The 22,556-nt window shown below is 40.4% G+C and overlaps 1 protein-coding gene across 3 annotated transcripts in view; it reads right to left on the bottom strand.

The window, feature by feature from the left end:
* The window catches only part of MDN1 (midasin AAA ATPase 1), a 159,137-nt gene that overhangs the window by 96,590 nt on the left and 39,991 nt on the right, over positions 1 to 22,556 (bottom strand). For all 3 annotated transcript variants that reach the window (XM_082633597.1, XM_082633598.1, XM_082633599.1), the window contains exons 13-26: positions 22,432 to 22,544; positions 20,404 to 20,552; positions 19,270 to 19,330; positions 13,792 to 14,003; positions 13,115 to 13,218; positions 11,646 to 11,790; positions 10,856 to 10,952; positions 9,410 to 9,523; positions 6,462 to 6,609; positions 5,660 to 5,770; positions 3,563 to 3,714; positions 2,618 to 2,796; positions 1,385 to 1,593; positions 1,055 to 1,201 (exon numbers count right to left, since the gene is read on the bottom strand). In XM_082633597.1, the coding sequence (XP_082489723.1) occupies positions 1,055 to 1,201; positions 1,385 to 1,593; positions 2,618 to 2,796; positions 3,563 to 3,714; positions 5,660 to 5,770; positions 6,462 to 6,609; positions 9,410 to 9,523; positions 10,856 to 10,952; positions 11,646 to 11,790; positions 13,115 to 13,218; positions 13,792 to 14,003; positions 19,270 to 19,330; positions 20,404 to 20,552; positions 22,432 to 22,544 (1,941 nt within the window). The remainder of the gene's footprint in view (positions 1 to 1,054; positions 1,202 to 1,384; positions 1,594 to 2,617; positions 2,797 to 3,562; positions 3,715 to 5,659; positions 5,771 to 6,461; positions 6,610 to 9,409; positions 9,524 to 10,855; positions 10,953 to 11,645; positions 11,791 to 13,114; positions 13,219 to 13,791; positions 14,004 to 19,269; positions 19,331 to 20,403; positions 20,553 to 22,431; positions 22,545 to 22,556) is intronic.

Genomic DNA, 22,556 nt, shown 5'->3' with positions numbered 1-22,556 from the left:
AAATGAAAAAGGGCAATGGCAAGCCTACAGTACAACTTATACAAAATTCCTGACAAATTTAAGCTCCCATAAAAATGATTCATTCCACTAAGATTAATTTTTCTTAAATGTAAAGGGACTGCAATCGTTTGAAGATACATGTTCAAACCCATGTGTAAGCAAAGAACATAACAAATAATGGAATTCCATCTCATATAACACATAGAAAACGATTACGAATAATAATACAAATAGTGGCAAACAGGCAGGAAAATTAATCTCAGTGTGGGACCACAGTAATAAGAGTGGCAATTATTTGTAAGTAATTTAACAGTGTATAGGAAGTAATTTAACAGTGTATCATTCTGATAAAAACCACTTTTAATCCCATAAAATAAACGGGATATTCTTGAGACTTCCCTGGTGGTGCAGTGGTTAAGACTCCACGCTCCCAATGCAGGGGGCCCGGGTTCAATCCCTGGTCAGGGAACTAGATCCCAGATGCATGCCGCAACTCAGAGTTTTTGCATGCCACAACTAAGGAGCCCACAAGCCGCAACTAAGGAGCCCACGACTGCAACTGAGGAGCCCATGTGCCCCAACAAATAAATAAATGACGAGTAAGTTCTGGGAAATCTTTAGAAAAAAGGGGGGGGGGAATATTCTTAAAAAAACACAAACTGTAGCTTCGTAGAATTGAAAAGGGAGAGCCACACATAAAGGATCTCTTTAGTCATGTCCATTCAAGGATTACACCCATTTAAAAAACAAAAACTGCAGTTTGTTGATGCCAAATTCCAACCTAAGTAAAATGTTCCATATTATCCACAAGTAGGGAACTGTCATCACATATCATTATCAGAAACATTTTAACATGGTATTAAATTGCCAATTTACAACGCAAAACCAAAAACTGGGTATTACTGGGATGAGTTTTAAAGATAAGATCCTTACTGTGACAAAAATAATAAATGGGTGGGTGGGCTGTTTCTACCCCAGGGAGCCTCAGATTCTGATCACCAAATCTGGTCAACACAGTCCATTTGAAACTAAGTGGTGGAGACAGATGGAATACCTGAAGGTCCAGCATGACTTTAACCAACTTGCTGCAGTGGGAGGGTGGCAAGCTACACCGCTTGTGCAAGATTGTCTCCAACTCAGAACTAGGCAGCTCGTCAAAGTGCAACTCCACAAATCGATGCCTGAAGGCTCTAGACAGCATCTGGGAAATGCACAAACACCATGAAACAAAGGCCCTTTTCATTTAATTTCCAAAATGCAGGCTCTGCTATTCACCACAAAAAGAAAAACCCTTCAGAAGAGGTAAAAACATCTCAGTCTTACCAAGACGACTTTTCTACTCGATTTGGTAACAAACAGGAGTAAGGGGGCAAATGCTACACACCTTTCTGCCTCCGTAAAGTCCTGGGGGATTCTGGGTAGCAAAAAGCATGAAGCGAGGATGTGCTTTAACAACTTCTTGTGTTTCTGTTATGAGCAATTCACGGTTATCATCCAACAGTCTGTTCAGTGCCTCTAGCACATCGGTAGGGGCCAAATTTAACTCATCTAAAATAATCCAATAGCCCTTTCTCATAGCATCAATAAGAACACCTTAGAGGAAATACATACTGAAAATTAGTGCATAAATCAGTCCAAAGTTTTTTTTTAAATGTTATATACAAATCAGCAAATCCTAGCAAATTATTCTCTGCACCTAGTCATGTCCCCAAATAATTTGTGGTTTTGAGTATCAAGGAAGCATAATTTTCAATTTAAAATACTCCTTTTTATTTATTTATTTATTTATTTTTTGTGGTACGCGGGCCTCTCACTGTTGTGGCCTCTCCCGTTGCGGAGCACAGGCTCCGGACGCGCAGGCTCAGCGGCCATGGCTCACGGGCCCAGCCGCTCCGCGGCATGTGGGATCTTCCTGGACCGGGGCATGAACCCATGTCCCCTGCATTGGCAGGCAGACTCTCAACTACTGCGCCACCAGGGAAGCCCACTCCTTTTTATTTTACACAGAGGGGGAGCCAAAGCTGATGAATATTACATTTACAACTTACTTTTTCCCCTGAAGTCTACTTTCATTTAAGGCACCACATTCTCATATCTATTCTCAGCTTCCCTCTGTTCAATGCTTACCCATCTTCTGATACTCTAGGAAATGTAGTTCAACTGCACTCTTCAAAACCAGGCCCCAGGACTTCCCTGGTCTTGGAAGATCCCACATGCCACGGAGCAACTAAGCCCATGTGCCACAACTACTGAAGCCCATGCACCTAGAGCCCGTGCTCCACAAGAGAAGCGACCGCTAAATGAGAAGCCCGCGCACCGCAATTAAAGAGTAGCCTCCGCAACTAGAGAAAGCCCGCGTGCAGCAACGAAGACCCAATGCAGCCAAAAATTAATTAAATAATTTTAAAAAAAGAAAAAAAACCTAGGCCCCAGTCCTGTGCACAGCCAACAAGATTAGTCTGGCTCAAATGAAGCTGGGGCCCTAACCATCACCCCTTAACCATCACATAGCTCAGGGACAAAGAAAAAACAGCTATTATGGCGTCCATCTATGTGCCTCAACTGGAAAGGATGAAGATTGCTTGAGGAGACCCAAGGAATAGAATTATATCCTTACCTTCTTTAAACATGAGCTTCCCTGAGGAGCCGGATGTGTAACAACCAATGTACTCCTGAATATCTGTGTGCTCGTGGTTGTTAATACGCACACAGTGGTTACCAGTAGCTGCGGCCAGCCAACGTATCAGGCTTGTTTTACCCACTGATGTCTCTCCCTGAATCAGCACTGGATATGTTCTTTAAAGGATCAGCCAATAAAGCAATTAAAAAGAGAAAAAAAAAGACAGAAACCAGAATTAAATTATGTAGTGTTTAAAAAAGAACAACTATAACATTTAACATCATCATAAGAGAATGTTTTTATATACCTATGCACTACTAATGGAACGTTTCTTAAGCCCTGAGAAGTTTCTATGTAAAAATGGTTCCTCAGGGGCTTCCCTGGTGGTGCAGTGGTTGAGAGTCTGCCTGCCGATGCAGGGGACACGGGTTCGTGCCCCGGTCCGGGAAGATCCCACATGCCGCGGAGCAGCTGGGCCCGGGAGCCATGGCCGCTGAGCCCGCGCGTCCGGAGCCTGTGCTCCACAGCGGGAGAGGCCACAACAGTGGGAGGCCCGCTTACCACAAAAAAAAAAAGTTTCTCAGAAACTACCCAGGAAAGTAATTCCAGCCTCTCTTGCACTAGTGAGAAACAGTAAGCGGGAGTGACTGTTGTGAGTCTCACTTAACAAGTAATGGGTGATGAGTATCCATCAGCAAAATACTAAAAAGCAACCTTAATGATGGCCAAAATAATCTGTGTCCATATTAGTCCCACCAAAGGTACAACTAGAAATGATGTTTTGTGTCTGGAGAAAAGTGACAGGATTGACTTAGAAAATAATTATTCACTCAGCCAATGAATAACAATAGAGCTCTTTGAAAGTTCAGGAAGTAGGACTAGACTTTCAGCAATGCCTATGCTGGTAAGACATCAGAGCAGTGTGAGAAAAGGTCCACACACCCTGCAGAGACCACTCGGACTATGTCTCTCAGGTTCAGCTTGACGGAAGACGTGAGGATGTACGTCTCATCTATTGTAGGTTCCTTGTCTCCCACCGAAATCCAGTAGCCTTCCACCTGGATGAGCCGACCTCCTTTTGGTTCTGGAATAGGCTGAAAGACACAAGAGTGAGAGAAATAACCCACAGACCCACGACAACTATGGCATTCTTTCAGAGAGGGGTGTGAAGTGGGAAAAAAATTGTCACCAAGAATGCTGCTTGTTCTGGATGCTTTCAACATTAAAACCCACAAATGAACATGAAAAAAATTACTTTGAGGAAGGAGAACAAAATGGCGACGTGTACTGGTTTTAAAATTCAGGTGGGGTTCGGTAGATATGGGGGAAAACTTGAATGAAAATAATTTCTCAGATAGTTTATGCCTCAGTTCTCTTCTCTCATCTACCAAACATCCAACTCTAATAAAGTATTTTGGTCAGAAACATGTATTTCGTATAAACCATATTCCCAAAACATGGCCAGTGTTGTACTGGGGCGGGGAGCGGGGGGCGCTATGCACTACTATGTTCTGGATCCCCTAGAAGACATTAAAAATAAAAGCAACCCTCCAGAGAAACTAATTCGTTAAGGATTATATTGTAGATGATGGCATAACCTTTTGAAGGTATGGTGGAAGTTAAGTTGATTTATACAAAACTGCCATTTTTATAGATCAAAAGTGGTCAAATGGTGGTCAGATATATAGCTATAGAAAAGTGCTCTTCTAGTACATTTAGCCCCCTGACTTGAAGCCACAGTTGTAGGCACTGCTTTTAAGGACTTCTCAGTTGGGCAGAAGAGCAGTGAGAAAAAAGAACTGTTAAGCCACCATCACATATAACCATGAGAAAAGCATACAAAAGAATAAGTGGAGGGAATGGTAATGGGGTAATAATCAAAGCAAGCTTGGGTCTTTTCTCAATGTTTTCACAGTTTACCAAAAGTATATATTCATGTGTTACTTGTACAATTTTTTAAAAGGAAAAAACATTGAATCCAAAGTACCCCAATCCGAATGGCTCTTTTCTTCCTAAAGAGCAAGCAACCGACACATAAACAAGTCAGTTTGTGAGCCAGTTTCTCTCAGCCTCTTTCAATCCCATGTTATTCCGTAATTTCCTCTGTCAAACTGAAATGGTTATTGTGTATAATAGAAACAAGAAAAGCAAAGGGGAAAAAAAGCCCAACCATCAGTCAGAAGGCAGGCGTGCAGATAAACTGTGGTGCAAGCTTCCAATGAAATGCTATGTGACAATTAGAAAGCACGTCACTCACAGTGACCTGTGGTACAGACATAAAAATATATCCAGGATATAGTTAGGCTAAGAAAGGAAACTACAGAACATTCTTATGAGATGGTTTCATTTATATTACTTATATTACATATATACAGGCAGACCATGGAGATTTTCCAGATTTGATTCCAGACTACAGCAATAAAGCAAATATCACAATAAAGCCAATATGGCAATAAAGCCAGTCACACAAATTTTTTGGTTTCTCAACGCATACGAAAGTTATGTTTACACTGTACTACAATCTATTAGGTGTGCAATAACATGTCTAAAAAAGATGTACGTATCTTAATTTCGAAATGCTTTATTGCTAAAAAATGCTAACCATCAACTGACAACATAGGGTTGCCACAAACCTTCAATTTGTAAAAAACTGCAATATCTACTAAGTGCAATAAAGCAAACTGCAATAAAGTGAGGTATGCCTGTATTAGAATTTACCTTGATAAATCTACACACACACATATATCAGAATTTGAATATATAAAAAAGATTTTTTAACTTTTAAATATATATATATGTACACACACACACACACACACACACACGATTTAGATGGAAAGGACTAACTATAGGGTTTAAATCTCCAAAGATCAGGATTATCAGGAATTTTCACCACCTACGTTAAAATTTTGTGGAACAAACTGACAACTTTTATAATTAGAAACAAGTTTTGCAAAACAAACCAAAACCAAAAACAAAGCAGCTAACAATTTGATATTTCAGCCTTTCATTTAAATCAAAAATCAAAAAAGAACCTACCTGCTTCAGCAGACTTTTAACATTGCCAGAAACAATGTGCTGACAAATGAGCTTCTGGACTATTGGGTGCGACGCCCTGTCAAGCTGTGTTAAGAAACCCAAACAAAAGCCCTAGAGAAAACACAAATACATGTAACACTAGTTATCCTTCTGCAATAACAGGCCAACTTATTTCAGAAATAAAATTCAACCTCTTGGGTGGTGCTGGTGCCCAGAACAACTTTTTTTTTTTTTTTAAGAATATATTTATTATTATTTATTTTACTTTATTTTAATTAATTAATTTATTTATTTATTGGCTGCGTTGGGTCTTCGTTGCTGCGTGCAGGCTTTCTCTAGTTGTGGCGAGTGGGGGCTACTCTTCGTTGCAGTGCGTGGGCTTCTCATTGTGGTGGCTTCTCTTGTTGCGGAGCATGGGCTTTAGGTGCGCGGGCTTCAGTAGTTGTGGCACGTGGGCTCAGTAGTTGTGGCTTGAGGGCTCTAGAGCCCAGGCTCAGTAGTTGTGACGCACGGGCTTAGATGCTCCGCAGCATGTGGGATCTTCCCGGACCAGGGCTTGAACCTGTGTCCCCTGCATTGGCAGGTGGATTCTTAACCACTGCGCCACCAGGGAAGCCCCAGAACAACTTTTAAATGGGATACAGTGGTAGAAAAAGGGCAGGGTAGTTCCGGTATGAAAATTTCTGAGCTAATCTGACTAAACAGAAAACACTGGCAACCCTGGCACGGGCATCCCCACTTGCTCCTTCCCCATGGTGTGCCCATCCACCAAGCTCCCAAGCAAACACAGATGTACAAAGACCTCATAGAGCGAGCGCTGGACGCTGCCACACGGATTGGAGGCTGCAAATCGCAGGGCCCTACAGAGAGTCCGAAGGCTGTAGTGAGGTCTGTGGCCGGTCCCATCCACCAATTTGGTCCCAGACTCCTTCCGCACAGCTGTATAGAACCTATAGAGAGGATGCAGTTCAAAAGATTTATTTTATTAACTAACAAGCCCTACTATTTTGCTGTTGTTCCCGTTTCTCTACAAAAGGACCAAAAGGCATTTTTATAGATTAGATGGCCAAGCTTACATACAACTTCTTAGAGCATCAAAAATAATAAAATGAATATTGATCAACTTCCCTTAGGATGGAAAGAGGAGAAAGGGGAGATGTGTCTGATTTTTAAGGGAATGGTAGCAGGATATGAGAGGCCCTTAGCAAGAATATACTGAATCCAAACACGGGGTTCCAAAGTTGGCTTTAATATGAGGGTCAAATGAAGTCCCTGTGTAATCTCTAATGGTGATGGATAAGCACACAGAAAACAAAAGTAATGGTGTTTTAAAAGAAAGTCTACAGATACGGTTATAATCAACAACGACAAAATGTTAAAAAGCATGATGATATGGCGACCATTTCTACTTTCATTACCACATAATTTAGAAGTCCAGAAGATGACAAGATGGAAGAAGTTTCAGACTGAAACATCAAGTGCAAATGTCAAAAATTCATGAAGGACTTCCCTGGTGGTGCAGTGGTTAAGAATCCACCTGCCGGGCTTCCCTGGTGGTGCAGTGGTTGAGAGTCTGCCTGCCGATGCAGGGGACACTGGTTCGTGCCCTGGTCCAGGAAGATCCCACATGCCGTGGAGCGGCTGGGCCCGTGAGCCATGGCTGCTGAGCCTGCGCTCCGCAAAATGAGCGAGGCCACAACAGTGAGAGGCCCGCGTACCGGAAAAAAAAAAAAAAAGAAAAAGAATCCACCTGCCAATGCAGGGGACACGGGTTCAAGCCCTGGTCCGGGAAGATCCCACATGCCGCGGAGCAACTAAACCCGTGCACCACAACTACTGAGCCTGCGCTCTAGAGCCCGCGAGCCACAAATGCTGAGTCCACACATCACAACTACTGAAGCCCACATGCCCAGAGCCTGTGCCCGCAACAAGAGAAGCCACCGCAATGAGAATGCTGCGCGCCGCAATGAAGAGCAGACCCTGCTCGCTGCAACTAGAGAAAGCCCAATACACAGCACCAAAGACCCAAAGTAGCCAAAAAAAAAAAAAAATTCATGAAATTCATGATCACATGCTGCAAGATCAAGTATAACCAAACATGTGTCAGAGATGAAACCCAAGGGACTTCCCTGGTGGCGCAGTGGATAAGACTCCGCACTCCCAATGCAGGGGTCCCAGGTTCAATCCCTGGTCAGGGAACTAAATCCCACATGCGTGCAGCAACTAAGAGTTCACATGCCACAACTGAAGAGTCCACCTGCCACAACTAAGACCCAGTGCAACCAAATAAAGAGATAAAACCCAAGTTCTTGCCCAAATGAGATGTCTTCCCTCTTTGCAATCTAGCTAGACATTCTTTCTTTTGTAGAAAGACTCTACATTCCAGAAGTGGGTTTTTATATATGGAACATGAACCTCTTGTACTATCAGCATTTTTTTTTTTTTTTTTTTTTTTTTTTTTGCTGTATGCGGGCCTCTCACTGTTGTGGCCTCTCCCGTGGCGGAAGACAGGCTCTGGACGTGCAGGCTCAGCGGCCATGGCTCACGGGCCCAGCAGCTCCGCGGCATGTGGGATCTTCCCAGACCGGGACACGAACCCGTGTCCCCCGCATCAGCAGGCGGACTCTCAACCACTGCGCCACCAAGGAAGCCCTATCAGCATTTTATAAGAGCCGCACTTCAGCCACGCTGCTTTATCTCCAGCTTTTTGAACTTTAACTACACATATTTACGCTTTTGTCTAAATATTCTTGGCTAACAAAAAGTGCTCTGATTTTAAAATGTAGTGTGACAAACCACTACGAAGCCCTTTGACAAATGCCTCTTTGACTAACCTATTTAAAACCGGGCTCCAAGTTTTATTTTCTAACCAGCATTTTGCTTTATATGTTCTTTTTCTTCACTTATCACAACCAAAAATAACAGTATTTACTGATTATCTCCACCTGTAGAATTAAAGCTCCATGAAAAGAACCAAGGTTGTCTGTTTTATTTATAGCTGTATCCCTAGCATCTGAGCCACTCAATAACTATTTGTAAAAAAAAATAAGGAAAAAAGAACAAAAAGCAAAGTAAAACACTAATATGATCCAACTTCAAAATCTTTACATATTGTGTATCTTGTTTTAGAGGACACAGATAAAATCAACTAAGTGACATGCCCCAGATGACAGACTTAGTTTCTGACAGAGCCAGCACTAGAACCCAGGGTGTTATGATACAAAAGACTGCACCCTTTCCACATGGCATACAAAAAACAGAGGAAAGAAACTCAAATTAAAGCACCAGGCGATATAACCACTCTATACTTCATTCAGCTAAGACTCTAATAATTCCAAACTGGCCTCAATCAATTATATAAACCTTCCCCCCTCTATATTCCACAAAGCTAATATGCAAATTGCAAAAAATAGGATTTCACCAAGGCAGATCAAAATACAAGCCATTTATATCTCCTCAAGGGATTCAAACTCTTAGCTGTGAATAAAGAAGCAATCAGGAGAGCGTTATCTAATTGTTTACGTATTCTCATAGGTATCGACAATACACATTCTCATAAGCTGTCTATGTAGTTTCCTTAGGAAAATCCAAGGGAGTCCATAAGGTTCCAACATTAAACTAAAATCTAAATAATCCTTCCATCAGTCTTCTCTCGTTAGAAGCAAAAAAGAAGAAAACAGTATACGTGCATGAGGTACACATTTTAATGCTCAGAGAAAAGTTTATAAAGAGAAACCAAAAAGAACCCACGTTATGATTCCTTGCACTGTGCTCCTGTTCACACTCAAGCCTTTCAGATAATCCACAATAAGGATCTGTAAGTCTTCTTTACTTTCCAATTCTTCTACATAAAGTTCTGTGAACCTGTTAAGACAATTATTCCATAGTAACCATTTTTGAGGAAGTTAATACAGCTATTCTGACAATACAAAAACACAAGACAGAAGTTATATAAACTCATTTTACCTGCTTGTAATATGAATTATGAAGGCCTTTCAACTTGAGATACAGATTGATCATAATGAAACAGAAGGTAATGTAACCGTTACCAAAAATCTACCATTACTACTTCGAAGAAAGTCAAACAGTCCTTGCAAAAACAGTTACAAAAATAAGACTTTATTTATCCTCATTTTCAGGTGTTTTTGATTACAACTATATGTAACAAAAAGTACATGCAACAATAACAAAAAAGCCTCACTATCAAAAATTCATAGTTGTAGCAAAGGAAAATACAGTCTTGTGGTTGATAAAATTTTCCTAAAAAGCTTTTACTACTTTTATAATGTGAGAGAAGATCTAGTAAAGTTTTAACACTATTTTAAAACTCAGATTCAACAAAAGGTTACCAACAATAAACAAGATCATTTATCTTTTTTTTAACATCTTTATTGGAGTATAATTGCTTTACAATGGTGTGTTTCTGCTTTATAACAAGGTGCATCAGCTATACATATACATATATCCCCATATCCCCTTCCTCTTGCGTCTCCTTCCCACCCTCTCTATCCCACCCCTCTAGGTGGTCACAAAGCATGGAGCTGATCTCCCTGTGCTATGCGGCTGCTTCCCACTAGCTATCTACTTTACATTTGGTAGTGTATATATGTCCATGCCACTCTCTCACTTCTTCCCAGCTTACCCTTCCCCCTCCCCGTGTCCTCCAGTCCATTCTCTATGTCTGCGTCTTTATTCCTGCCCTGCCCTTAGGTTCTTCAAGGTCATTTATCTTTTCCCAAATGCTACATACATAAAACATCTTGTTCATGTCAGTCAGTGCTTAATGATGAAAACTGAAACTTAAATGTTCTTTTACAAATCATTAGTCTCATCCAAGAGGACTCTGCCTAAAATGCACTTACGTTGTTATATGATATACTATTATTTCGTATGTGAAGGTTTTCTAATAGCTAAAAGGCTATCTGAAGGAGGAAAGATTTTTGTTTTCAACAATATCCACGAGCCATTAAATGTCATACGCACAACCCAAAGGAAAAAAACTCCCAGTGTTCTGGAGTTTTCCACATTCCTACCACCTACAGAAAGAAGACTACTACAAGTAAAAAGATTCCTCTATCAGCAGTCAATAAATTTCAAGCATTGTTATGAGGGTTGGATACATTAATACTACCAATCAATAAATAAAGAGAACTTAATTTTAAAAACAGCTCCAGGAACCAAGCCATGTCCCCTTACCTGTTTCTTATTCCTGGTGGGAGATTTCTTTTGCCCACATCAGTTGCTGGATTCATACACGCAAATAAACGGAAATCCGGATGACGAACCAGTGGTTCTGTTAAAAGAAAACTATAAATTCTCAACAATTTGTTACAATAAGTGATCAGGGGAAGACTAACTCCACTGAACCCCAGGGTGGACCACTATGCCTCAAGGCTCAGCAAGGTTGGTACTGGCTGCTCAACCATCCTTGCCTTTTCTCAAACCCCAATGAAATCAGTTTCCAGATCTATGTACACAACTTCATCTTAAACTGCCATCCCACCATCTCTTATGGTGAGGTTGTTCATGCTATTTATATTTCATCACCTATTCACCAGCACGTACACTGTCACTGAGGGTGCATGCCTTATTACCCACTACCCAAATGCCTTGACAAATTATCGTATTTTTTTCATTCCCTATATCATCTAACAATAAGACTTTGCAGAAAATTACTATCTACAGAATAAATAAATCACACTGGGAGGCCCATGTAATCGACCTAACCAAAAGAATATTACTTTTTAAAAAAAATTTTTTTAATTAATTTATTTATTTAGGCTGCCCCCGGGTCTTAGTTGTGGCATGCAGACTCTTAGTCGCAGCATGCCGGATCTAATTCCCCGACCTGGGATCCAACCCAGGCCCCCTGCATTGGGAGTATGGAGTCTTACCCACTGGACCACCAGGGAAGTCTCAAGACTATTACTTTAAAGAGGCCAGAAGGCCTCGCATCATGTCAAACCCCAAGGGGATCAAGTGCTACCTGTGTCTCCTCGATCCAGCAACACCAGAGAGCCAGAAGAGCCTTCAAGTAAACCACTCAGACATTCTAATGTTTCTGGAGCAGCCAGATTAATCTCATCCAACAAGATCCACTCTCCTTTCTTTACAGCCTGAGCTAATGTACCCTAGAAGATGAAGTAAAATGTTACGGGTCCATTTCAAACACAAACACACTCACCAAGAACAGTTATGTGAGCAGGGTTAGAAGCAGAGGCAAGGGCAAACCGCTCCTACCTGATGAGCTTACACCTTAATGCCAAATGGCTGCCAGCTGGTTGCCAGGGTTAAGGTCAAGTTAACTCTTTTTCAAATATCCAAAAGGGCCAAGGGAATCTCTCTGAGCCTAACGATGAGATGCAATAAACTAGACCATCCCATTATATGGATGGTAAGGCAAATAATAACTTACAGTGTATTCAGATGTTTAAAGGTAACCAACTGGTTATTAAAAAGACCCAAAATAAATACAGGATCAGGCTATGAGTATACCAAGAAAAGATAAATGACTAAATCAAGAGTGTATAGTGGTTGTAATTCAGAGCCTTTCACAGTTGCTGAAGAATATCAAGATGAATCTTTCCTCATCTCTACTGATTTGATCTCCTCAAGTTCTATTTCCAAAAGCAATGAAATGATAATCTATTCAAGTGACACAACATCAGAAACTTAATTGCTTTACTATTATTAAACTGCTTTATGCTTTTGTTTTCATGGTGATCCTAACAAAGAATCTTCTGTAAATAAAACTGAAAAAAATAAAACGGAACAAACATTAAAATCCAGTGTAATGTCAAGTCATGAAATAGGTATAAACCCTATTTTGAGAGCACTTGACATTTTCATTGGTTATTTTAGAAACAATCATGTTAAGATTAAGCACTGATGACTAAATTTCCCACAACAATGGATATATGGTTGAGGGACTTTATCTCTTACTAAGACATCATCTCAAGTAAGATTCCTACACCTCTCTTAGAGTGTGGTCTGAAGAATGCCACAGAAATAATCTTCTTTAATAAAAATATAAAAAGCTTAAGTCACAAACATTTAACTAAGTTGATCCTGCAAGGTCACAGGAGAGAAAATAGTAGAGCTACCCATGCACTGGAATCAAAAACGTGTCCTAACAGGAATGGACCCAAATCTCTCTCTCTCTCTCTCTCTCACACACACACACACACAGCTATGAAACAATAAAAAAATTCACTAGTTGTTCTCAACTGCATCTTTAAAAATAGTAATGATGGTGTTAACCAAGACTTTATAATTTCTATAAAGGACATTAAAAAAAATCTCCCCCCCCAAAGAATTATTTCATTAAGTGTTTACTGTCTTAAACAACAAGACCTAAAATGTCAACATGAAGAGAATACAGAACAGTAGCCTCCTTAAACTTGCATTCTGCGTCAGATCAACATTCCCTTAACCTAAACAACTGAAGCAAAATACCTCTACAAATGCAAACAATAGGGCATTTTCAGTCATTTTCATCTGTCGTTGGGCATGGTTGAGTCTAAGACCAAATGCTTCCCACTTCTCTTTTAGTAGTGACCCTAGAGAAAAATAAAGACAAGAATTTAACATACATTTTGAGTTGTAATATATATAACTTTAAAAAACACACAATTAACATAACACACACAAAAATCACATCTTAGAAGTATAAAAAATTAAGTCCAAACACTTACATAATGCCAACCATGTGCAGCCACTATACTAATCAGTTTGTTTATATGCATACGTACTGGTCAACTCATTTATCCTCACAACAACCCTTTGAAGTAGGTACTCTTATTCCCACTTTATAGATGAGGAAGAAGATAAGCCACCAAAAGCCCCACTCGCTGTGGAATCCAGTTTTCTGGAAGTAACCTCTTCTTCTAAGCACATGTGACTTACTAACCACTAAGTGGCACTGTACATCAACATCAGCGACCACCTGCTTTGATGGAAATCTTGACTAGAGTCACAGGAGCAGCAATACTTCAAAACTAGTCAGCTCTGCCTAAAGTCCTAGAAAGCTCTAATGTGTATTGCTTCATTCTTCCCCCAAACTCTTCTCCTAATTCTGCTAATTAAACTTCAGCCGAATGCCCTCCCACTGGCAGCCTGGGTCACATTCTTACCAGTCTCACTCTCTTTTCCATCCTTGTTGACAGCCGATTTGTGCACATGTTGCATTAGTTTGAGGAGATTGTGCCACCGTTTCTGCCTGTAACAGGTCTGAATGTGTCCCAAGAATGTAAAGTTTTGCTTCTTGGAAAACGTCTGAGTAAAGAGTTCCTCAAATCCCTCCCGTAAGGGTAGCCAAATAAGCTTATGGTCCACTGGTTTGTAACTGAAACAAAAGGTAAATATGTGATTCGCAAACTTCTAAAGCTAACAGAAGTTGGAAAGTATGCCTTAGAAAACAGGAATAGGTGTAAGATTTCTTCTAATCAAAATAAGAAATAACAAAATACTTTACATCTATGTTAAAGTTTTAAATTATAATCTATTTTCTCCACTCCAAGTGTTAGAAGCACCTATACTAAAGGTTAAAACTAGTATTAGATAAACTATGAACAAATTTGAAATTCCAAACTGGGCAGTGAAAGGCATGTCACTGATTTTACGAACATATTTAAATAAACATCATGTATATTTGATGATAAACCATATTCTATTAAGATGGACCAAAAGGTTTTTGAAACATTTTAGAAGAAAAATATAATGTCTGAAATTGACTTATTCAAGCATCTTAAGAACTTACTTGAACATCATGCCTTGTCAATGGAGGGTGGGGAGACTACTCCCAAAGAGATTTAAAACTGGGGGAGGGGAACGGTTAAAAAAAAATCTTAAGACATTGCAATGGTTTGTGACCTTCCAAGGCTCAACTTTTTTTATTTCTCAGCATTCAGAGTCTCTCCTATTTCTTAGCATTTTACTTTTCTGGTTGGGGAATTAGGGAATTAATTTAAATTAAAATTTAATTTAATATTGGGGGGGTTAATAACGTAGAGAGTCAAGAAACACTGCTCTAGCTAAATTTAAAAGAAGTTGCCCAAGCAGCACTGATCATTCCTGGAAAATCTCAAGTATACAATTTTCCGTGGCCTAGGATACTAAATACTACAATTCAAGGATGATGACATAAATTTTGTTTCTAAGAAATATAATTTGAGAACTGAAACAATACCAAAATATGTTTCAGAACAGTCAAGCACAATTGGAGAACTCATGGATACTATTTACTCACTGGCCTGTGAGAAGGAACAATGAGATGAGTGAAACCCAGTGCCCTGATACTGAGCATCTATACGGAAGATTCTGATTCCAGAGACAGAAAGCATGAGAACTTCACAAACTCAATATTGCTTCCCAGTAAGCACTAACCCATTAATTAGTAAAGACATTTCTTTACTCCATTTATTCAACTGAGATTTACTGAGCACCTGCTAGAGTTCAGCACTGAGTAAATGAGACCCACCACGTCCTGCCCCTTTGCAGCTTACAATCTAACCAAAGAGACAATACGGGAATACATCTACTAGTATAAAATATCAAGTAGCAAGTGCTTTGACTGGATAAGGTGAAAGGAGAGTGGCTGAAAGAAGAATTGGTACTTTGACTATGATAGTAAGAAGAGGCTGTGTTAAAGACAGGAATTTGAAGAAAATCAAACAAGGAAGGATTAGGCTAAGCAAATATCCCTGGGCAGCAGGGGAGGCCACAGAGGAAATATCAACACAGAGCAGAGCTAAAGGAAGGAGACAGAGACGTGCCGGAGCCAGGTGATGAAGGGTTTGGAGTACATTCCACATGGACGGAGAAGTCAGTGGAAGGATCTGAGGAAGAGAGTGATGAGATCTGATCACACTATAAAAGGATCATTGTAAATACTAAATGGAAGAGAGACTGTGGGGAGGGTAAGAGTAGAAGCAAAGATGAGAGCCCTGCACTGGACCAGGCAGAGGATGATGAACCACAATGACAACAGAAGAAGTGGTAAGAAATTAAACACACACGTGATTTAAATACAAGAGCTAGTCTTAAAGGTGACAGAACAGACGGATCCAAAGCTAACTGCGGCAGCAGAGTAATGACTAAGACGGAGACGATCAAGACAGACTGCCTGGGCTCAAGTCATGGACTAGCCATTACCTTGAACAGGGCACTTAATGCCTGTGAGCCGCAGGTCCTCGAAGTGTAAATGGGGATAGTCAACAGGTTGTTAAGAGGGCTAAGTGACTGAACACAGATAAAGACTCAAAATAGTACCTGGCACAGGAGTGCCATTTAAGAGTTACCTGTGACAACTATTACCACTAGTAATTGGCTCAGTGAATTGAATTCATGAAAGAAATGGCTTTATATTTCAAATTAGACTGAGCTCCTTAAGAAAAAATTTTGTTCATTTAAAGCTGAAAGCATAGTGGCTGGAACGGTTAAGTCGACATATGTTTCAAGTGATGAATAAATGAACAAACATACATACACCTTTCTGAAAAGAAAAATAAATAAATAGAAATAAACTGTAACACAAATACTCAACGGAAACTAACCAGCCACAGGGAGAACTGATGAAATCAAACTACGAACCATTACAGACCAGGGTTTCCATGATGTCTTTTGCAGAGAAAATATGCCTCAGGAGCAACCTAAAGGCCAAGAGGGGAGGGAGGTCTAGAACACCTGGCCCTCATGGAGAGTCACTCAGGGTCTACCTGTTACATACACGATACATGGAGACCACATATAAGAGTTCACTAGAAAATGGCTGGAACAAAAGAAAATGACTCTCCAAAATTATCATACATGAAAGAACATGCAGTGTAAAAGAGACACAAAACAGTGCATGCTGAGTAACTGAAAAGGTAAACGGTTCACTTCACTTGGGGTCAGGATTCTGGGTTTGAAAGCATGCACTTCTGCCCTGCAATCTGCTGTGCAGTGTCCTGTATGGATGTTTCCATGGGTGGCTTAGAGGAGGACACAGGTTAGCCCTTTTATGTCTATTTCTATGAGATCTTTAATTTTCCTCCCATTTGTTCTTTCCTTTCATCGTTAACTTCTCCAAGGATCCCTCCCCTTCTCTAGTTATCTGTTTCTCCCTCAGAGGCTACCCCCCGAATCCTATTCCCTATAGTCAGGGATGTGAACCTGTGTTCTGTCATTTAATGGTAGACTTTCCTTTTCTGGAATGATTTTTACCTGCTTCGTCTAAGTCCTCTGTATCTTCTACTCTTTTCTACAGAGTCTCATAAGCTCTCTCTACCCCAACTCTGTCAGAATTCGGCTTACTTCTCTACTCACAGGTAATCTGAAGGTCTATGTGCTGTCTATCAGAAACCTACTTTAAATAGAATGACAAAATTGAGTTAAAAGTTAAATGAGGGAAAAAGATATACCACACTAACACTAATCAAAAATTAAGGGGGGGCTTCCCTGGTGGTGCAGTGGTTGAGAGTCCGCCTGCCGATGCAGGGGACACGGGTTCGTGCCCCGGTCCGGGAAGATCCCACATGCCGCGGAGCGGCTGGGCCCGTGAGCCATGGCTGCTGAGCCTGCGCGTCCGGAGCCTGTGCTCCGCAACGGGAGAGGCCACAACAGTGAGAGGCCCGCGTACCGCAAAAAAAAAAAAAAAAAAAAAAAAAAAACAATTAAGGGGGTACGTATGCAAACAAAGATCAGAAGGCAATCTGCAGTAATGCAATTTAAGAGCCTAATGGCCTTGAAGGCTTTACTTTTATAACATATATTTATCCTTAATTATAACTTTTTTAAAAACCAATCTGAAGGATCCAGATTTGCAAACCAGACTAATTAGGACTACAAATTTCTTTTATTATATTTTAACCATAGTATTTGATAAATGCAAAATATGTTTAATGTAAGTTACAAAACACAGAACTAGTTTCATAGTTAGATGAAACTAACCACACATTGCCAAAATAGAAATATTAGCCCTTCTTTATCCCACCTCCCTACCTGCTGCTTTGTTTTCTACTCCCTTGCCTTTATTTATTTTTCCTTTTTTTCTTTTTTCCCTTGTCTTTTTAAAATCATTTTTGGTCTTCCAATTGTATACACAAGGGTTCTTAAGCAAAGGAGTCATTCATACATCGATAATATATATTAAAAGATGTGATTTACACACCACTTGCCAATAATACAAAAGAAGAGAAAACAAGGCATACTTCCAACTATACAAAAATTGAAACGTATGTAAGTTTTCTTTTGATAACTGATGCTAACCTACTAACAAGGACAAATGGATATGTATTTTTTTCACCAAGTTGCACCAAAATAAAATTCCAGTTAACAAATTCTGATTTCAACCTTTTGTATTATTAATTGCATCAAGGCACAATGTGTACTCACTACATTTAAAACTACTTGCAACAGCTGACGTGACACTACAAGTTCTTAGAAGAGACAGACCCAGTGCATGTTCAACTAGCACGAGATTAATGCCATTTGTGTTAGGAATCCTTAACAGTAGGATATTATTAAAGACGCAGATAGATACAGGATAGAGAGAAATACACAGTAATATAGACATGCCTAGTTAAGTAACAAATTCCATATATTAATAAGAACACATTGCAAGTACCACAGTGAGGGAATGGGGAGATTAAGTGTCAATTAACTGAAGAGAAGCAAAACGAAAACAAGGTAGAAAGACCCCTGGGGAAAAATAAAGTCAAAGTAGAATTAGAGTAAGAGAGGTAAGCCTCAGCTAACGGATTTGAAGACAGAATATAAATTTAAAATACATAATTAGTGGCAGTTGTAGAGCAGAATAGAAGTAATAGGTCGGGACGGCAAGAACATGAGAAGCACCAAAGGAAGCAGGATTCCAAAGTAGCACTCCATCCAGAGCAGGAAGGGATATGAGACAAGGAAAGAGTGATAGTAAAAATAATGCTACAGCATGATGTGGTCCTCAAAACAGAGTAAATAAAGAGCTTTCTTGCAGATATCACAAAGAGCAAAAAGGACAATAAATTCTATTATCTTATGCCTTTAAGAGTTTGTGTAAACAACTGCTTAGAGTCACTGGGGCAGACCCTATTAGGGTTCAACATAAGGTATGCCAATAGCAGCCATCGCTTTTACAGCCTTCAGCACAGACTAAAATTGTTCATGAAACTAACATATTCAAAACCACAAATAAGGAAGAAGGGCATTTTACTAACCACAGTGGAGCGCCATGAGCCAAGTCCCATTTAACGAAGTGGAGGCTACTTAATGTTTCAAAGATATTCAAACTGCTGGAGAGCCTAGCTTGAAGGCAGTGAGTCTAGAACACAGGCTTCAGATAAATGACTGCACACACAAACATTACTTGATTACATACTTACCTTTTTGTTTTCCTGCCCCTCCCAGCAGGATCCTTGAGAGCAAGAACCTCAAGTGTTCTTTAAAATGAAAAGAAACATCTATACACTCAAGAGCTCCTTAATAAATTCTAATAAATAATACCCTGCTGGGGTGGGCGTAGGGGGGCAATTCTCTGAACGTTTTTCCAAGGCTAGTTTTGAGCTTTACAGAAAAAAAGTATTTCTTACCTCAAACAGTGAACACAAAACAAGAATAAGATTTAAAATCACACTTACCCTCCCAGCAAGTCTGCAGTGTCACTTTGCTGATTCATATTGACAACCCTCAAACGGTGGCCTTTAATAAAGAAAGGGCAAAAGGGTTATCCTGAAAATGTAAAGACTGACAATATCCAGTGTGATCCTTAAGGATGTGTGGACAAGGGCACAGGGCAAATCTTTAAATGTGCATTTCCTTTGACCCCCTCATTTTACTTTCAGGTATCTTGACTATTCAAACTTTTCACCTAACCCAGAGAGATATGTAAAAGAAGATTCACTGCTCTAGCATCAGGTAACTGAAAACAACAAAAAAACCCTTCAGTAAGTCAATGTCTGTCTATGAATTAGAACTAAATAAATATCCAGTGTGAAATATTATTTAGCCATCAGAATAGGAATGAGGCAGTTCTGTTTTTAAAGGTGTCCAATTTAGACGCAAGAGGGAAGGGATGTTGGAGCAGATGTATATGTATGACTGATTCACTTTGTTATAAAGCAGAAACTAATTTAAAAAAAGGGGGGGAATAAATAAATAAAATCTGCTTCCTCAAAAATAAATAAATAAAGTAAAAATACAAAACTAAAAAAAAAAAAAATAGATGTCCAATTTGCTTATTAACTAAATGTAATACATAGAGAATGATCCCGTTTGTTTCAAAACAAAACCAAATCTGTATGTGTTTGCAGACCACAGATTAGAACTGAAAAAAGTTAATGCCAATCTGTTAACAGTGGTTATTTCCAGGGGGAAAGAATACATTATTTCTAAGGTAAAAATTTCCAGTGCTTATCTCCAGGGGAAGTGGAGTGGTGGCACTTCTTAAATTCCAATATTCTTTGGACTTTTTATTTTTTAAAAAGGCAGTCAGGGGACTTCCCTGATGATCCAGTGGCTAAGGATCTGCACTTCCAATGCAGGGGGCCCAGGTTCGATCCCTGGTCAGGGAACTAGATCCCACACACTGCAACTAAGAGTTCGCATGCCGCAACTACAGATCCCACATGCCACACTAAAAAGATCTCACATGCCGCAACTAAGACCTGGTGCAGCCAAATAAATAAATAAATATTTTTTAAAAATAATAAAAAGGCAGTCAGTGTCAAATGTTTGTTGCCTGGGGGCAGAGTGCTTCCCCTCTAGGAGGTTACCTGTAATATGAGCCAAGTACTGGACGGTGGAGGTTTTGCCGGTCCCGGTCTCTCCCACCAGCAACACAGGCTCCCCTTTGCTAACACACACCGCGAGCTGTTCAATAAGAACAGAGGATGGCCTCGTAGCAGCAAAGGTGAGCTTCTCCCTGGGGAGGGGGAAGTATGTAAGCAGCTGGAGGAACAGGCTGCAAGCTTCCCTTTGTGTTATTTTGAGGAATCAGATTTCCCAGATTCAACAAACAAGAAGGAGACAACTCAGAGTGACCGTCTTCATGTTATAACACAGGGGTCCCCAACCCCTGGGCCATGGACTGGTACCTGTCCATGGCCTGTTAGGAACCGGGCCACACAGCAGGAGGTGAATGGCGGGCGAGTGAAGCTCCATCTGTATTCACAGCTGCTCCCCATCGCTCGCATCACCGCCTGAGCACTGCCTCCTGTCAGGTCAGCGGCGGCATTAGATTCTCATAGGAGTGTGGTGAACCCTACTGTGAACTGCATGCAACGTATCTAGGCTGCGCGCTCCTTATGAGAATCTAGTGCCCGACGATCTGAGGGGGAGCTGAGGCGGTGATGCTAGAGCTGGGGAGCGGCTGCAGATACACATCATCATTAGCAGAGAGGTGTGACTGCACTGAGACCATCGTAGATCGACTGCTTGCAGACTCTCATCAAAACCCTACCCGTGAGTGGCAAGTGAAAACAAGCTCAGGGCTCCCACTGATTCTGCGTTATGGTGAGTTGTGTAACTATTTCATTATATACTACAATGTAATAATAACAGAAATAAAGTGCACAATAAATGTAATGTGCTTGAATCATCCCCAAAACATCCCCCCGCCAACCCCATCCGTGGAAAAAGTGTCTTCCCCGAAACTGGTCCCTGCTGCCAAAAAAGGTTGAGGACCACTGCTATAACAGATGTCCTTACAACATATGAATCGCAGAATTCATTCATTCTACATACGTGGAGCGTTTACCTAACTGCTACTTCACTAGGCTCTGGAAATTCAAAACACCAATAAGATAAAACATCTGTACTACCTATGTCATCTTGCGCAAATGACTTAACCTCTCTTAGCCTCGGCTTCCTAACTTGTAAAATCTGGATAACAACAGTTACTAGCCGTAGTGGGTTGAATTATGTTCCCCCCAAGTTCATGTCTACTGAGAACCTGTGAATGTGACTTTATTTGGAAAAAAGCTCTTCACAGGTATAATAAGATTAAAAGCGTATCACACTGGATTTAAGGGTCAATCTTAAATCCAATGGCTGGTGTCCTTATAAAGAAAGAGAAATTTAGAGACACAAAGAAATACACACAGGGAAGAAGACCATATGACAATGGCATCAGAGATTGGATTGATGCAGCTACAAGGCAAGGAACACCGAAGACTGCTGGGAGCCAGCAGAAGCCAGGAAGAGGCAAGAGTCTTCAGAGGTAGTGTGGCCCCGCCAATACCTTGGTTTCAGCCTTCCAGCCTTCAGAACTGAAAATAAATGCCTGCTGTTTTAGGCCATCAAGTTTATGGTAATTTGTTAGGAGAGCCCTAAGGACACTAACACACACATTAATTCATAGGCTTACTATAACCACTACATGAGAAAACATGCAAAAAGGTACTCAGTACAACGTTAGGCATATAGCAAATATTTAATAAATAACTTTAATAAATCTCAGAAACGTATACAATTCCAGCCCTCAAGGGATTAACAGACTAATGTTAGGACCAAGCCTGACCTCCAGGTGATGCTTACTTCACTGAATACACTACAGTGAATAAAATCAAAGATACACCTTTGCTAGTCCCAAGTCTCTAATGACCCTCATCACCTCCTCCACTTACTAACATCTAGTTTCACAGAACACATTTTGGGAAGTCACTGCTCCTTACTGTCTAGTACACTGGAGAGATCACAGTTCTGACATGTTTTACTCAAAGATAAGGGGCTGGACCAGACATTCCTTCTATCAATTTCCCAACGACCCCACAGTGCTCAGATCTGTTTGGAACCCTGTTTACCTCTGTATGTGGACAGCCTCACTTTGTTTCCGTAGAAGCCGCACTCTACCCACTTGCACATCTAGCTCGTTGATCGTAATTTCTGGTTTATAAAGTTGACAGAAGAATTCAGCCTATGGGAGGGG

This window comes from Mesoplodon mirus, assembly GCF_964341445.2.
Source record: "Mesoplodon mirus genome assembly, chromosome: 10".
NCBI classification, from domain to species: domain Eukaryota; kingdom Metazoa; phylum Chordata; class Mammalia; order Artiodactyla; family Ziphiidae; genus Mesoplodon; species Mesoplodon mirus.
Note: the sequence above shows the minus strand (reverse complement) of the source record. Positions and strands in the feature narration are given on the sequence as shown.